The sequence below is a fragment of the Opisthocomus hoazin genome, chromosome 5 (assembly GCF_030867145.1).
Source record: "Opisthocomus hoazin isolate bOpiHoa1 chromosome 5, bOpiHoa1.hap1, whole genome shotgun sequence".
In the NCBI taxonomy this organism is placed as follows: domain Eukaryota; kingdom Metazoa; phylum Chordata; class Aves; order Opisthocomiformes; family Opisthocomidae; genus Opisthocomus; species Opisthocomus hoazin.
Window position 1 is genome coordinate 72,233,023 of NC_134418.1, and position 18,063 is coordinate 72,251,085.

An 18,063-nucleotide genomic window follows, 5' to 3' on the forward strand; every position below is an offset into this window, starting at 1 on the left:
TTCAGAACTCGACCCAGAGCACCAGGCCGCCCCACACCTTTGCAGCCAAAGAGCAGTCTGCCCTCCTGCCTCCAACCCCCACAGCACGCTCCCCACGGCTGATTCTCCTTTGATGACCAGTTCCTTAGTCAAAAACTGACTTCAAACAAAAAAAGCCCGCCTAAACCTCTCCCCCCTCAGCTGAAGCAGGGGCCTTGCACCGCCAGGGGGCGCCGCTCGGCGCGGCCCCGTGCCCGCCGCCCTGCTGCCACCTGGCGGCCGCACGGCGCCACTGCCGCGCCCGCCGCTCTGCTGTCACCTGGCGGCTGCACGGCGGCACCCCCCCCCCCCCCCCCCCCCCCCCGACCCGCAGGCAGCGCCGAATTCGATTTTGGTGTTTCGGTTTTGGGACGGGAGTATCTATAATTTTTGCTTGTGGTTTTGTTTTTTTGAAAAGATTGCTCATCGGGGTCAAGAAGAAAGCCTGAGGACAGGGCCATCATGTGAGATTGCCGGAAGGGTATGTTTTGTGCCAAAAATACCATTCTAGATCTCAATTTGCTACTCGAATTGCAATGGAAAATTCTTTATAGTGAATGTAATATGAATACAAGCCCAATGCTCAACTGATTTCAATAACTTGTTACATACAGACCAATAAATCATCCTGAAGTGTCCTGGTTTTGGTTAAAACAGAACCGATTCTCTTTTAGTGAATGTTCCTTATAGTGAAGTTGTTCTGAGTAACTGCATTTTCCTAAAGCAGGCTGCATATTTTACAGACACTGTCCGCTCCAAAGCTGCTAACACCTGACGTTTGCAGGTACACTGAGCTAACGGTAGGAAAGGAATGCAGAAAAAGGCCCCTGTTTATTGCTATAGCAGCCAAGGTCACCCACAGATCTCTCAGGTCCCACAACTGAGGAGTCGCACTTGCGGGGAGGGGCGGACAGGTGACCCGATACTGACCAGCGAGGTATTCCATGCCCTGCAAGTCATGCTCGCTTTAAAGCCGGGAGATCATGAGGGTCTCACTCTGTTCATCCATGGCCGCCTGCTGAAGAGGACCCTGCTCCTTGTCCTGCCTGCGCTCCTGATCCAGATTCCCATCCGTGCACCCCTGACTCCAGTTCCTGTCTGCTGCCGAGGCCAGTCCGGGACTGCCTGGTGCTGCCCGGCAGCTGCTGGCGGGATGCTGGGAAACTCGGTATCTGTTTTGGATATTTTGCCTTATTCCTCTCATTATTAGTATTATTAGTAGAGCTGTTTTAATACAGAATTTGCAAGTCTCTCTCTCCTTTCCTCCTTTTTCCCTTCCCGTGGTAGGAGGGTGGGGGTTAACAGAGAGCATCTGCCCCTCTGGTTATCGCCGCCCTGCTCCAAGGGTGACATGGGGTCACACTGTCCTTGACGTCCTTATAGTGTACATTAAATAGGGGCTTCAAATATCCGATAAAAGTATTTCTTATTCACTGCGTCAATTTTAAATTAGGTCTTGAGGGATTTCAAGGATATCCAGTATTGGTTGGCAGGTTTGAAGATTATTTGTGAAAAGCTGTGCACAATCTATGCCTGTTTTTCAAATCATTAAGAAAAAGGTCTATGTCTGTAAAGCTCCAGGTCTGCAGATTATGTCTGTTTTTCTTACCAGAAGCAAGCCACCTCACTGCATAAGAAATGAAGAATGTCAATCATGATATTATTTCTATTTAAAAATAATTAAACACCCTCTAAACCTCAACTTCAGTAAGACTGTGTCACCTTGAGAAAATTCAAACCCACAGCACAGAATACACCAATTGGTGTATTTTCTACTTTTTTCTTCTGAACATATGGTTAATCTATATTCTTGAAATCTAAAGATTTTGGGTCTTCCCTTCCTCCAGAAGTCGGAAGGTACGATTTGAAAAGCAAACCTGAAAAAGGAAAATAATTGACACTCATTCTTCATCAAAATCTTCACAGTGCGTTTGCGAAATATCATCGATGACGTAGCTCATGAGGATCATTTCACTGCTGAATAATCTATTCAGAGAGAAGCGGAATGCCAGAGAAGCCTGGGGAAAAGCCCCAGAATTTACTGTGGGAATTTAAAAAAAAAAAAAAAAAAAAGGAAGGAAGGAAAAGGAGAAGAGCAGCAGCACAGGACAGCACTGTCATGGTTGGAGAAACAGTGCTGGTTCTTTCTCATTAGATGTAGGAAGAAGAGTTTATCAAGTAAAAAAGGATATAAAAAATGTAGTATATTAAAGGCATTTATGATAATTAATTTTATTCTCATTGCACATTCCCAGGATACAGCTGAAATAGAACAAGTTTGGTCTACCTTCTGGAACTGGATGTGTTTAAAAAAATTAACACTTTTCAGTGGGCAAAACTTTAATAACAACACCATAAACAATTATACAAAAATCATGTACATATTTTGACAGTTCTAAATAAAATATATATATATACTTTTCCACAAAGTAAAATCAAGTAACTTTTGACAGTTTTAGATTGTGACTGACTGTGGCAGGAAAAAAAAAAAAAAGAAAAAAATAATCTATTTTTCTCCAATAGGGCAGTTGGAAGTCTGACAGTTCAGCAGATTTGTGACAAGAGACTGATTGTACGGGTAAAGCCAATAAAGCTGTTCCAGAGATGATCACTGGAAAACAACATCCCTAATGTTTGCCCTGTACAGTACTGCTTCGACAGGAGGAACAAGGAAGCGTGGGTCAGGAGAAACCTGTTTTATCTTTCGGGGTGGTGGAAATCAAGCTACAAAACAAGAGCCCAAAGATGAGCAGTACTACACAGCGCTCGTGCCTGCAGTATTTCATTCCCCGTCGGGGCTGCTGGAGATGTGAGTGTAACAGTAAGATTTTAAAAACAAACTGGAAAAAGCCACCCCTTCCCATTCAACAGCATACTACGTTATCATTGACCAGACTACAAAACTCTAGAGTCAAGTATTTGGGAGTTTGGGAAGGGGTTGGAGAAGGGGAAGAGGAAGAAAAATATCTGGGGAAAAAAGTATTCTAGATCCAAATGAATTTTACAATCTCAAAAAACCCCAGACACTTCGGTGATGACAAGTACCAGTTTTCCTTGATTTAGAAACACCATTAAGATATTTCAGCTAACACTGGTTAAAAAGCGACAGAAGCCTTCAGCTTCAAAATACAGTTGTTTTTTTTTTATTCAGAAAAAAGGTGAAATATTCAAACTGGATGACTAGATTAAGATGCTATTCAAGTACAACCACAAAGGTCAATAAAAATTAAGTAATTTCTTCATGTAGGTGTAAAGAGAGGCTATTTTAAGTGTGTGAGTAGCTAGAGGTGAGTGCTTCCACAACACAGTAATCCTACCAATTGCTTAACCGTACCAGCCAACCATCGAGATGGCAGAAATTCTGTTTTACATTCTAGGTCTCAGTTTTGTGTCAGAATATCTGCAGGTATTCCTCTCTATGCTTCTTTCGGAATTTGAGAGATTACAGGTTCGGGGGGGGTTTCTGCGTTGTTTTTTCGTTGGTTATTTTAAATTTTGGGGATCAACACATATGCAAGTACACACAAGAGAAGCGTAGAGCAATCTCAGTTTTAAAAAAAGGCATGTTTTTCCTCTTTTTCATAGAATCAGCATTCTTCTCTGAAGTCTTGCTTCTCCTGCCCCATGTCACATTCTCCACTACTGTTTGTTACTCAGCTGTGCAGACTTCAAACACCAATATGCAGTACAGCATTACAGAAGTTCCTGAGTCGGGTTTATTCATCATTATCTGTAAAAAGCAGGAGAGGGGGAGAGACAGGGTGAAAAGGAGGGAGAAACACACACACAAATCAAGCTGGGGTTACCAAACAAAGTAGAAGCCACAGTTTAGTAAGCAATAGTACAAGAATTCGCTACGTCAGTCACCAGCGAGGTGGCTGTTACCAAGACTGCCTTAAAAGCACTATGTGTACAAATATGGAATAAGGTGTCATCTTTATTGGATTAGTGAATTTAAGATGGTTTCCTCTCAAGGGGCCTGCTTCAGTTAGAACAACCCTCTTAGTAAGCAGCAATATAGATTTTTTTCTAACTTTTCTTATTTGGAGATTATAAAACTTTTGAAGCTCATGAACGTGCTTCTGACTGTCACTTGTCCTCTGTTCACCTTTATTAGATAGGATTCTTTCTTTAAATGTCTGAAATTTGAAGAATGACTTTAAATGTAGTTCTTCAGGTATTTTAGTGCTGAAGTACTAAATGTACTTTAAATGTCTGAAACATCAAGAACTACTGTTTCTTTACATTTTTGCATGCTACCACAGATTTGTAAAATAAAGAATTAGAACCGAAGCTACTGAAAATAGCCACTCGTTAATCAGCATTCTGCAAGATGGAAGTCAGCTCATTTTAACAGCTTACAATTTGTATGCCGACATTTCAGCAAATTCTCATTTAAGCCTTTTAGTACTAGTTTTAAAATATCCTTGAGGCAAAGTGGCAAGGAAAAGAAACTAGTAACACTGTAGTTAACCTTTTTCTCCTCGTTCTATATTGCCAGTCCTTTGGACACTTGAAAAATTAACTACTACAATGTATCTTTCCAATTCTGTCATTAAATCCATAAATTGTTGTAGAAAAAATATTTTTCAGACACTCTTCTGTCATACTTCTGTAACACAGCATGAAAAAAACATGGTACTGGTTATTCTTACTGAGTGGTTTTATATCAGTAGCAAACAAAAACTGGGAAAATGTAATTTGTATTAGAATTTTTAAAAAAAAACTTATGTTTTTAAAGCTAGTTTTTAAGACTTTTTTTTCCCCAAGCATTTATATATAAAAACTATAGAAAGGCGTGATCTTATTTGACCCTTTATTCACTGCTACAGCAACATACTTGTAAAAGAATTGAAAAGATGCAGAAAGGAGACGTTGGTTAACACGTATTAGAATACTTTTTAAAAATTGAAATACATTAAATAGTGCTCATTGCACACATTTCTAAAGCCAATACATAATGCTTCTGATTTCTATAAAAATAATGGAAATTTTAAGATTTTTTTTTTCTCTCCAGTAAAGACTTTGATTATTAGAAATCTAAAGTTACATAACTGCAGTTAATTTTTGACACGAAAGACCAAAGCCACTTCTCAGTGACAGTGGTCTGTGTGGTATTTCACAGAGCCACTCAAAGATCCAGGAACTCTCCATCCGCCTAGCAATTTGTGCTAAGCTAGGTGGGCTCCAAAGGAAAACAAATTCTCTTCATGTATGACTGAGCCACCTGAAAACTAAGATGGATCGTACCTCCACACCAAGCTCTTCTGAAAAATGACAATAAGAGGATAAAGACCCACATGAAATTTTCTTTTCAGAAAAGCAGTGATGCTGCAACCCATTAGAAGCAGAGGTTTGGAAAGAACAATATTCTTTTAGCTAAAAATTCATTAATTCTTAAGACAAAATTGTTTTTAATTCTGGAAGTTTTATTCTAGACTTCCATCTTCCCAATCTCTGTAACTGTTTTACAGGCATTAAATAGCTACACTGCACCTTTCATATGACATCTGCCGTTACAGTTGACTGTATATGGCCATACCGCTACATCAGAGTGGTCAGCATGCTTAATCACAGTTTACCACATTTTGTTGCAAGAATAAAAATACCCTTTGTGGAAAAAAAACCCCCACTTTTATCCATTTAGCCAAACGGCATAATAAAGCACAGATACGTTTTAAAAGTGTATTAGAACCTATTGTATATAACCAAGAAAGAACTAAGACATCCAGAACTGCCAGGAGGCAGTGACGATAGATTACCTTCTTGGTAGGCTCCGTCTGCCATTACTAGGTGAAGTATTTTGGCATAGAGGTGTTTGTGTTCATTTCCAAGAATAGTTTGAACTATGGTGGAACAAGTATCGATATTTTCATCTTCATCTTCATGTATAGCCTGAGAGAAAGAACAATCCATGTTGCGAAAATTAAAATGGGTACAGAATTAAATAGTTCAAATTCATTAAATGTAATTCAGTTTTCCTCTTTAATCCACTGGCAAGGCGTTTTCTGTGTTAATATTTTAGTGCATTGAAACAGAGTAAGAGACTAAAGAAGTAAGCATTGATTCTAGTCACACAATGCAGTCAGTTACTGGCACAGTAAACAGCCATAGGAACATTTCTCTTGTTTCTTACAATATTTTCCACTTGAGGTTATTCCACAAACCTTTATTTTCTCATAAACTTCAATGAATTTATCAAAGCCTATTTCTCGCTCCAGGTTATCTCTCAGCTCTTCCAAATGGCTGAAGATACTATCGCATTCTTCACATTCACTGGTGATCTCTCCATCACTGTTGTCTACAAAGAAAGCAAGCAACAGTAAACCCCCCTTAGTTTCCCAACATTCTGAACGTTGCTTCTATGTCCCTAAACTTGATAACCACACAGATCTCCAAACGTAACGAGAACGGGTAAGCTCAGGAGCACTAGACGGTGCCGGCAGATGTTCTGAACAACCTGCAAGGAAACAGAACAGTCCCTTTCCTGACAGCAAATACATTCTGAATCCCAGATGGGAAGCAGCATATAGCCATCTCCTCTAAAACCCCACTCTGACAGTTGGCCAGAGGGGTACTTGTACTGAAGGAAAGCAAGGAACGGTCTTAAAGCAGGCTGTTGTCTACCAAAGCAATGTTAGTAGGTCAAGCTCCATATAACCATTCCACACATTTCTGAGGTGCAACCGATGCAGGGTTTGGTGGCTGTCCCACTCTAGGGAAAACAGCTCCTTAACGAAGCGGCTGTCTTCTCTCAGAAAATGAGATGTACATCAAGAATCAGTTATTTAATTTCTGCACTCAGATGCATCTTGTTCCATGGAGGAAGTCTAGAAAAGCCAGTACTAATTTAGCTACAAAGTTCTTCATTTTTTTCCGAGTGCATCTCCTTTGTGTAGCAAATTCAGTATGCCAATGGGTGCAGTAAGATACAGGAGAGAAATCTAGATGATTTTGCTTATAGGCTACAGAAACCTTACCAACAGGTTTGTTACAATCAAACATTAGGTAAGTTTAACAAAAAAAGCATCGATTTAAAAATACAAGATGGAATCCCTATGTAAAATCCCATTATAAAATGCAAACTGCTTTTGCCCAAGAAAAATACTTCCTTAAATAAGTATTTAATTATGAAAGGACTTAGCTACTCAGGGAAAAAATATACAACTTTTTAGATTTCAATACATAGCATTGCCTGGTAGGTCACAGACTTTGTGAGTTAGTATTAAAACTCTACTGCTGTCAATTCCTATACGTGACTAGTGTAAGGTATAATCCTGACCAAATCCTATCCCTGAGTCAAGTATCAACAGTCACATCAATAAGAAACTGCTACTGAAATAAAAAGGAAAGTTGTATACGGGTTAAAAACCCATTAGATGACTTCTAATCCTGTATTTGACTTCTGAATCGTGAGCAGATTTGGTTTCAAGTTCTGGCTGTCCCTTGAGTTTTGAAGGCCTTCACCTACCACCAACTATGAAACTTGCAGTTCTTACGAAAGGACATGAATCTAGAAGGTAGGGACACTGACACCAAATACCGTCACGCCTGGAACAACAACAGAATCGCAGAAACAGACAGTATTGTATGTTATCAGTGTGTAACATCAGCACTGTCAAAAAATTAAAGAAGATGGTATTACCTATGTTTATTTTACCTTAAAATACTTACTGGAATGTATGATATAGAAAAGATCTTACAGAATATTCATAGATTTTCAATTTGTTTCTAATTGTCTTCAAAAACCCCAAATTACAGAAAAGCTCTGTTTTAGTTATGGATTTTATACGTCTTTTTATACCTATATTTCTAAATGCACTTTATTTTACAGCGGTAGTAAAATACTTGTATTTCAACAGGAATTTAAAACACAGAACAGACTTCAGGACACCACAGTGTATAGCTAATGCAAAATGCTAAAAGCAGTCAAAGTTTTCTGTCAAATTTTTAGTTTGACTGCGTTAATAGCTATTTTGGGCTAAGGACAAGGTTAATAATTTCATGTTCCTTTTGACTGCCTGTTAGATTACTTAATTGTAATGAAAGCTGGATCCCAGATACTCCAGTCATGTAAACTGCTACTTCTTTTTCACTTTCACAATGGAGTCATGAATTATTCAAAACCTATGACGTGCACAGAGCCTTCCATCTTCCTGAAGACAAGTTTTAGACAACTAGAGAAAAAGTGACTTATCACTGCCTAACAAATAGCCAACATTTAATTTGCAACATTGAATGCTCCTTAGATGTTGACCTTAACACTCAGAAAGTCTAAATACTATTTGATTTTTTAAAACTTCTGTATAAAAACTATTAATTACAGCTTTATTTCATTATAAGTATACAATCCAAAAACATTATTCTGTGTTTGAATTGCTAGCATCAATAAATTATAAAATAGGTGTAAGAAATGATACCTGATTGCCATTCTTCATTAAGTGCACTTTCACTGCTGGGGTTATTTTCATCTCCTTCATCCAGCTCTGTACCATTTGTTATGCATCTGATGACACTGGCCTTTAACGTAGACTCCTCCTCTTCACTGAACTCCTCGCTAGGCTGCTCCCTAAGCAATTGTTCCATTGAGGCCCGGAGTTCCTGCAAGTCTGTGTCTGCCTCCCCAAACATACTAAAAGAAAGTGATACAAAGGTTATATAATTCATACTTTACAAGGCAAACCCTGTAGGAAGAGCTCATTGCTTTTGTTAAGCCAACAAACTAGAAAGCCAATGTAGCTGGGGGGGGGGGGGAGGGGGGGGGAGAAGAGAGACAAATCTTTGTGTCCTCAGTCCAACATGATTACAGCGCTGATACCACTGTATCGTGCAAGACACAGGGAATAAAGGTTAGCTAAACAGATAGCAGACCATTTCACAGAAAGATGATGATAGGTCCTCAATTAAACTTTAATAGTAAGATAATTTCAAAATCTTCGTGTTCATGCACTATTGTAGAACCCTGGCAAGTAGAACATTTCCAGTCCAGACAGAAATGTGTCTGGAGCAGAAGGAGATCTAGATCTCATCAGTACAGGTAATACCAGACAATTTTGTCCCTACAGACTACCCAAGCTGTAGGGAACAGTCAAGAGCCAGGGTCAGATTTTGAAGACCCTGACAGAATTCGGGGGACCTGAAGGACATCCCAATATCACAGTATAGAAGACAGATGAGCGAGATTCCCAAAACCTATGAAGAAAGGAAATATTCCAGAAATCCTTCAGTGCAATGCAAGGCACAGAAACCAGACAGAGTAGCATATTGTGTAGAATTTGGAAAGGAAGTTCAGACAGCTATTGTCAGCAGTACCTCCCATTAGCTTCTCAATTCTCTGGAACAAGACTCACAGTAAATGGTGATTTGACACTGGATTTTTAAGATTCGGGTAAAAACACCCATGCTGGTACACTGTATAATTGTTAGTGTCCAACTAAAAATATTCTTCATCTAAGATGCCTGTTGAAATACTTGATAAACTAGAGAGACTCACATATCCTCAGAATCAGAGGGTCCTTCTTTGGCTTGCTCATCTTCCGTATCCTCTGTTTCAAGATTATGCTGATGCCGCACATCTGCTATGCTGGGAACATCCACTAAAGTTCTGTACAGTTTGTAAAGATCCGGGAGCGAACATGTTCTCAACATCTGCAAAGGTAATAGAGAGCCTGTTTGGTAACAATACTAAAGACAGTCTGAGGTTACAAAATACTTTAAAACAAGATTTTTTTGGTCCTTTTTCATCTGAGGGTCAATTTCAAAATAGGGATGTGCCCAGCACAGATACTCTAACTGTTGAAAATCTGACATCTTGAATTTTGCCTCTCAGCTGAAAGGTAAGCATTCCTTCTGTCTTTACAGGTTACAGTGATTGAAAACGTTTAAGAACATCAGCTGACACGCAGATCCTGGGTTTGTGCAGATTTGTTAATTACCTTGATGGCTATCTAATGAAAAAGAATGTCGCCGTACATAAAAAAAAAACACATATATATATGCAATTGTCTACAAAGCACATATGTCAATCACTTACAGCTTAGAACGATTTTAAGTAAGTGACAAAAGAGTACTTTTAAAAATGGTATTTTATTATTTCTCTAGGTTGGTCACTGAAAACAGTAACTTTTGTTTATGGTATATTTCAAGGCAGTTCCACAGTATTAGAAAAGTTCATTACAAAAAGTATTAGAAAGCTAAATTCAAATTACAACAGTGATTTGTTGCAATGGAAATAAAGCAACACGGAAACAAATTAACTATCTGCTCAGTGATTTACCAGATCTCTCTTCTAAAAAGTCTAAGAACCCCCTAAAATTACTAAATATTCACCATAGTATTAATAAAACAAGAAATCACCATAGTATTAATAAAACAAGAAATGAGACCTAATTGCATGAAGAAGTTTTACCATTCTTCCTTATCTGGCATTCCAACACCTAGGAAATCTGTTACTACACATTGACTGAATGGAACGCAGGTGTGAATGTTTCCAGAGAACCCTTGCCACCATTGTTTCTCCAAAAAGCAGCTGCTCTTTTATGAACTTTCCACTTTAGAAGCCAGGTAAGTATTGCATGTAATTCGAGAAGTCCGTTTCAGCTACTAGTTCCATAACTATTGTTAAAATAGTTTTAAGTTCTATCAAAACCACATTCCACCACCCTGGGCTCATTTCACAGACTGTGGCTGGTCAGGAAACACCTTCAAGAAAGCAGCTAGTTCTATTCACACTTCTTCAGTCTTCTCGCTTCACAGCCAGAACCTGTGCCAGCTGGTGAAATCCTACAGGGAACCACCCAATAACTTGGTTGCCAGAAATGACAAGATACCTTTGCTGATCTGTTCAATCTTTATGCTTATGATGGCAAGGTAGTGAAATAAGTCTGAAAAATTGCACAAAAGGGAGAAAGAAGATAGGGGAGGAGGTTAGGAATTTCCTCATGAACTCGCTCAGTTATGTCTCAGAGAAGTGGTGGCCTTCCTCCACAAACATCTAGACACAGAATGCTGGATGGGGAAACCAGAGACTGTCACTGCTGCAGGAGCCCTGCTGATACAACGAGCACAGTGCAGTCATACCGCAGGGCAGACACGGCTAGACAAATACAAACACCTGCTGAAACAGTTATGCCATCTGTTCTGGCCTTACTCAGCCTCAATAAAAAAATAAGAATAACATCACTACAGAAAAACAAATATTCTTTTTTATTTTTTAAACTTGCCTTTGGGTCGTTTGCATCAAAAAGCCCTGTAGAAAGTCCAATCAGCAATGAACTTTTGCCTTTATTTTTTGCTGGTGATATGGAACGTGAGCGAGGTACAAAAGGTTCTTCCTGTGAAGACTGAGCTGACAGAACTGGTGAGGCTGCTGGTACAGCTGTGGGATGTATTACCCTCTGAAATAAGGGTTCAGGTTGCGGAGAGTCACTGGAACAAGTTTCTGATGTGGTAAAAGAAAGTCCATTACAAATCTAAATAGATTTAAACCCTCAAGTTCTTAAGCAAAAGGTAACTAAAGTGAATAAAACTAACTCCTTCCTGTTCTACTTAAAGGGGAAAATAGAATACACTGTAAAAGTATTAAGATCTTTTTGGATTATTTTAGTAAGTATATTATAATGTGAAATTCTCCCACTTTAACTTTTTAATAATATACAGCCCTGAGCTATAGCCTGTTCTGTTCTCATGCCTTCTAGTTTCTCATTACACAGCCCACGCCTGAAATTATGATGTAATCCATTTTTATCTGTTGCTTCTTGCCCTGTACTAGATTTCTTCAAAGCTACCTCAACATAATTCACCTGAACACTGGGAAAAAAGCCCCAGTTTGTTTAAGCCACCCACAAATAGATGCAACAGTATCGCCAATGATACTTGACAGCATTGCCGATGTGCTTTCCATTCTGCTGTAAAATATGCAGACCTTCTGAAGTTAACTTCAAAGACCTACAAGAGCAAGCACTTCTTCTATGCAACAAAGATAAAAGATTATCATTAGCAGCTGCTTAAAACACTTTTTATCCCAGCTGCAATCAATATTAATTTGACATGTCTATAAACAAAGCAACACTTGTATTAAGTAAAATCATCAGACTTCATAACATTTTAAATAGTCATTTTAAAAGGCTGCAACGTTCAGAAATTTGACATTCACTTTTCAGTATGGGCCACTGCCTTGTTTGTCTATACATAGTGTAGCTTTGTTGTTACATGTTTTCTTCCAAAGTGGCAAAATTAACACCCACAATTTGTCTTCCTAATCTATCAGAAACTTGCTTTTTAGAAATATGAACTAAAAAAGAAAATGAAAACAAAAATCTGCTCTTTTGGGGTTAGTGAAGAAGTGAGAAGGGATGGCTCAAGCACTCCATACTCCCAGCTACAATAAACAAACCAAGAGACTTCCACTGACCTTCTGGAGCTTCCTTTTGTGGTTGCACCTTGTCAAGCACTAGTTTCTCACCAGCTGCCTCGCTTCTTCCATCATGTTGTGCCCTATTATAAAATACCACATCCAGGGGAAACACCACGTAAAAAATAGTCATTAGTCTACTGAAAAAGTCACCAAGTGCAGTAAACTAACATGGCAGACAAGCAACGAATCTTTAGCTAAGTTTAACATTTTAACTGATGCATCTAAATCCTATTCAGTTAAAGCTAGTTGTGTGAACTGGAGAGAGAGGGTTAAGCAGAAGAGAGTACTTACTTATCCTCTTTCTCTTTTACCCACACTTCATTAACAGTGATGGGAAATTCCTTCCTCTCCTTATTCTGGTGCTTTTTATCTTCTTTTGTTTCTTCCAATGTCTCGGTTTCCAAATCATCAGGCTCTAAAACTGGTAATGTCATATACCTCATTAAAAATGAATCCCAAGCAAACAAAAAGACAGGAAAGACTATACATTTAAGATTACACTTAAATCCTTCAGCTTTAATAATTTTTCTGCATTTTGCAGAAACAACTGAAGTTTTGTAGCCTCAGAGCTAAAAGTTTGTTTCTGATACAAGAAAAGTATCTTAAAGCTCCAGTGAACTGTCTTCTAAAAGCCTCAGTAGCATTCCCCCAGATGTCAGCAAGGTGCTGGTATCATACAAGGGAAAACATTCCAGCACAATCAGTGGGAAGAAACAAACAAAAAAACCCAACAACAACATCAAAAAATCTGAAGCACTTTAGAATTCCACTTGTATTCTAGAGAGTTTTCTATAAGCACAGAAAAAGCGTTTCTGGAAATTTACAAAATACATTAGTGAATCAAATTACAACTAGAATTACTAATGAAATGACTTACCATCCAGCATAAGAGGTTTGCTCTGCACCTGGGTAGGTCCAGCTCTTTGACATTCTTCTGGTGTAGTCACGTCAGACTCTGTGACACCAGCTGGTACTGAAGACTGAGCTCCGACAGCAGAAGCTTTCTCTTCCTTCTCCTCTTTCACGGTTAAGGACTGATGATCTTCTTCAAGAAGTTCTGTGGTACCTAACACAAAATTATTCTATTATTTAAACAATGCTTTGACACAATTTGATAATAAACTATAATGTGACTACAAGCTAAGTTGAGAATATTTGTCTCTTTAAAGAAAAATTGAATAGAAAAGCTTGCATGCTTTTATTATAACTACTATGAAGAGGAAAGCTAGAAATATTAAAATTTGTATTTTATTTGCTACACTATCATTAGTACAAGTTTATACTTGGAATAAACATAAGTCCTTTTGTCCCTGGAAAGGACAAAAAGCAGGAGTTGGCCAGAAAAAAAAATCCACTGATATGGTAAGTCACCTGCTAACATGAAGGTTATAGGACCTGTCTAATCCAATATTCAGTTGATGACATCCTTTTAAAGACGACTTGTTTCTATCAGTAAGCAAAATCCAAGACTTTTCAACAAAATTAAGATCGTGCCCTTTCAGCACATCCTGCTTAATTTCTTACCGCTTCACCGAGTTTGAAATATTTTGGTGTCTTCCAGCATCAGCTTGTGCTAACACTTAGAACTGAGGCAACACCCAGCAGTAGAAAGCAAGAGTGACGATGGAATACACATTTATGAATTCAAAACTGTTCTCAGTAGACAAACCGGCAATCTGGCACTTCCTACACTTGCAGGGCAGATAATTACCAGCTGTGCTTACCACTTATCGCATCCAGTTCCTCGAGTAAGTCCGTTTGTAGCTGCAACTCTGCTTCTCCTAGGATCTTCAGGACTGAATCAGTAGGGCTTTTGCCCCAGACTTTCCTGTGGGGTTCACCAATATCTAACTTAAGGACTTCCCCCAGAGTTTGACCTGCTGGGACACAAACACAAATACAGAAACTTTATTAGAAACTTTTATTCACCTTCTAGACAATACACAAACACCCTCCACAAAACTAAAAAATATAAAGCCAGAACTCATGTGACCTAACCCCAAGTCAGACAGCCTACAGACTGTGCTCCAAGTCTAAAGTTTTTCTTCTGCCAATTCCATTTAATAACAGGAGTTATTAGATGCCAGTTAACATCCGCAACTTAACAGCAGCAGATATTTTCAGCAAGGCACTCCAAAAGAAAACAGTATGAGAAATGTTTATAACTGGCATGAGATGGTCTTAACTTTATCTGAAACGGGAAACTACAGAGTCTCTTGTCCTGCTGTCCTGTCACATTTTTTTCTGTTATTCCTCCCTCCAAAGAAAACAGAGGATATAAAGCCAGAAAGAACACAGCAAAAGGAGTTGTTTCTTGATCTTATAAGTCATAGAATCATAGAATGGTTTGGGTTGGAAGGGACCTTAAAGATCATCGAGTCCCAACCTCCCTGACATGGGCAGGGACACCTTCCACTGGACCGGGTTGCTCAAACACTGCCAGGGAGGGGGCAGCCACAGCTTCTCTGGGAAACCTGTGCCAGGGCCTCACCACCCTCACAGTAAAGAATTGCTTCGTAATTTCTAATCTAAATCTACCCTCTTTCAGATCGAAGCCATTACCCCTTGTCCTATCACTCCATGCCCTTCTAAAAAGTCCCTCTCCAGCTTTCCTGTAGGCCCCGCTTCAGGTACTGGAAGGCTGCTGTAAGGTCTCCCCGCAGCCTTCTCTTCTCCAGGCTGAGCAAACCCAGTTCTCTCAGCCTGTCCTCGTAGGAGAGGTGCTCCAGCCCTCTGATCATCTTTGTGGCCTCCTCTGGCCCCACTCCAACAGGTCCATGTCTGTCCTGTGCTGAGGGCTCCAGAGCTAGATGCAGGACTCCAGGTGTGGTCTCACCAGAGCAGAGCAGAGGGCCAAAATCTCCTCCCTCGACCTGCTGGTCATGCTGCTGGGGATGCAGCCCAGGATACAGTTGGCCTTCTGAGCTGCAAGTGCACATTGTTGGCTGACGTTCAGCTTCTCATCCACCAGCACCCTCAAGTCCTTGTCCTCAGGGCTGCTCTCAATCCATTCTCCGTCCAGCCTGTATTTGTGCTTGGGATTGCTCTAACCCATGTGCAGGACCTTGATGAACTTCATGAGGTTCACAAGGGCCCACCTCTCAAGCCTGTCCAGGTCCCTGTGGATGGCATCCCTTCCTTCAGACACGTTGACCATACCACACAGCTTAGTGTCATCGGCAAACTTGCTGAGGGTGCACTCAATCCCACCATCCATGCTGTCGACAAAGATGTTCAACAGCACTGATCCCAGTACTGACCCGTGAGGAACACCACTCGTCCAGGTGGAGACCAGTGACATCGGAGCCATTGACTGCAACTCTTTGAGTGCAACCATCCAGCCAATTCCTTATCCACTTGGAGGTCCATCCATCAAATCCGTGTCTCTCCAATGTAGAGCCAAGGATGTCATGTGTCATGATGCTTAGTGCTCAGGTCCAGGTAGATGCCGTCAGTTGTTGCTCTTCCTTCATCCACCAATGCTGTAACCCCGTCGCAGAAGACCACCAAATTTGTCAGGCATGATTTGCCCTTAGTGAAGCCATGCTGACTGTCACCAATCACCTTATTTTCCCTGTGCCTCAGCATAGTTTCCAGGTGGATCTGCTCCATGATCTTGCCAGTCACAGAGGTGAGACTGACTGGCCTGTAGTTCCCCGAGTCTTCCTTTTTTCCCTTTTTAAGAACGGGGGTTATGCTTCCCCTTTTCCACTCACTGGCAACTTCACCGGACTGCCACGACTTCTCAGATAAGATGGACAGCATCTTAGCAACTTCATCCGCCAGTTCCCTCAGGACCTGTGGATGCACCTCATGAGGTCCCACAGACTTGTGCACCTTCAGATTCCTTAGATGGTCTCAAATCTGATCTTCTCCTACACTGGGTAGTTCTTCATGCTCCCAGTTCTGGCCTTGGCTCTTGTAACATCCTAGCCGTGTAAAACTACTATGCTATGAAGTAAGTCTATCACATTGTCAACGATTATTTATTTCTACAATGTGAAACAGATCCTTAATAAGACACACTGAAATCAGGTAAAAGGTCTTCCACCCAAAACACCAAAGAAGGCAGATGAAAAATTTGAAAAGACAGGCTTGATTTAAATAAAGAGAAAAGTTAAGGAGGGTGCAATAAAAGTAACAGATATAAATTGAGAAAACCCTTAGTTTTTATTGTTCTACCAATAACATAAAAGGATTTTGAAGTTAAATCAGGAACTTTCATATATCTTAAATGCTTTTTATTCTTTCTCTTAAATTAGTACCTATTTAAAAGACACTTACAAATCAAGCTCAAAGAAAGTAACCATGTATTTAATTAGGTAACTATTTGTTGACATTAGGAAAATATTTGTTGACTCTCCTGCAGGCCACTTAATTACTCAACCTGTGCCTTATTCCTTATCCAAGGGAGTACATAACCACCTGCCTTTTAGAAGCAGATGACACACAACTCATAACAAGATAATAATAATAAAGAATACTTGCTTTATAAAAACAGACACTACACACAGTAAACTGATTTACTAATATCATGGTGACAAAAAAAGTACTTACGGTCTGTTCCAGAGAGAGAATCTTCCATTGACAACTGAGCTAGAGGAACTACCAACTCAGATGCCCCAGATTCCCACTTTTTGCGATCTCCTAGAACTGGATGGTCATTTTCTTGTTGTTCCTTACCACCTTCAGAGCCAGCGGATTCAGAGATATTTTTACACTCCTTTTGTCCTTTCTCATCTTCTCGAGCTTTAAGATTTTGATTTAATCTTCTCAGTATTTCTCGTTTATTCTGAAATGAGGGCCAACATATATCATTTAAAACAGTACCTTTCTTAAAAGGAAAAGAAAACTAAGTGAAACTGAATACAATTGGACATACTTGTATTGCAACATCTGGCTTTTTTACTTCCTCCTCAGCTTCCTGGATTGCAGTTACATTTTCATCCTTTATGTTCCAGAAGCATGAAATACAGTGTAGAAGAATATGTCAAAAAAAAAAAAAAAAAAATCTTGAGAATATTAACAGATATAACAGTGAAAAATCACCTCTAAAACCTTTTCACTGATTACTGCAGAGAGACTGAGACAGAATGTATGATACTTCTGTTTTTATGGGGCTTTCCAAAGACAGAAGTTCAAGGGCAATTTCCATCTTTGAACCATTCACTATCTCGAAGTGGTGAGTAAGTGAACCAGGCTCAGTTTAAGCAGACAAGTGAAAGTTCAGAGCATGAAACATGCAGAGATAAAGCTAGATATGACCTCTACAGCAAAATGCCACCAAATTCCAATGCTAGAAACAAGTCATTCTACAAGAGAACAAAAAAATTGGCAAGGACAGAGTCAAGGAGCATCTGTAAAGAAAAGCAGAAGGAAGAAGAGACAATTTTAGTGACATGTAAAATAATCAAACTAAAAACTGAAGACAAAAATGTAGAACTGTCTTCTCCAATTGCTCTGTGTGCTAATTTTTAGTCAGTTATAACCACCATCTTGCATTACTGTAAGACAAACTATTCACGTTGGAAAAACGTGCTAATGAGTTAAGTATTTGTCAAACCATGATTTGTTTATTTTTCCAGGTATTAATGAACATCTTTCAGTGTATTACATTTTATACACCCTAT

At 39.5% G+C, this 18,063-nt stretch overlaps 1 protein-coding gene across 16 annotated transcripts in view; it reads right to left on the minus strand.

Annotated features, from left to right (window-relative positions):
* Positions 1-2,257: 2,257 nt before the first annotated feature.
* The window catches only part of NEK1 (NIMA related kinase 1), a 51,059-nt gene continuing 35,253 nt past the window's right edge, over positions 2,258-18,063 (minus strand). For 11 of the 16 annotated variants that reach the window (XM_075421702.1, XM_075421705.1, XM_075421703.1 and 8 more), the window contains 12 exons: positions 17,316-17,381; positions 16,991-17,225; positions 14,158-14,313; positions 13,311-13,499; positions 12,725-12,854; positions 12,431-12,513; positions 11,241-11,458; positions 9,512-9,666; positions 8,439-8,650; positions 6,186-6,319; positions 5,781-5,913; positions 2,258-3,748 (listed from right to left, as the gene is read on the minus strand). In XM_075421702.1, coding sequence (XP_075277817.1) covers positions 3,735-3,748; positions 5,781-5,913; positions 6,186-6,319; positions 8,439-8,650; positions 9,512-9,666; positions 11,241-11,458; positions 12,431-12,513; positions 12,725-12,854; positions 13,311-13,499; positions 14,158-14,313; positions 16,991-17,225; positions 17,316-17,381 — 1,725 coding nt within the window. In that variant the 3' untranslated portion in view covers positions 2,258-3,734. The remainder of the gene's footprint in view (positions 3,749-5,780; positions 5,914-6,185; positions 6,320-8,438; positions 8,651-9,511; positions 9,667-11,240; positions 11,459-12,430; positions 12,514-12,724; positions 12,855-13,310; positions 13,500-14,157; positions 14,314-16,990; positions 17,226-17,315; positions 17,382-18,063) is intronic. The other 5 variants (XM_075421708.1, XM_075421707.1, XM_075421704.1 and 2 more) reach the window with 1 other exon arrangement.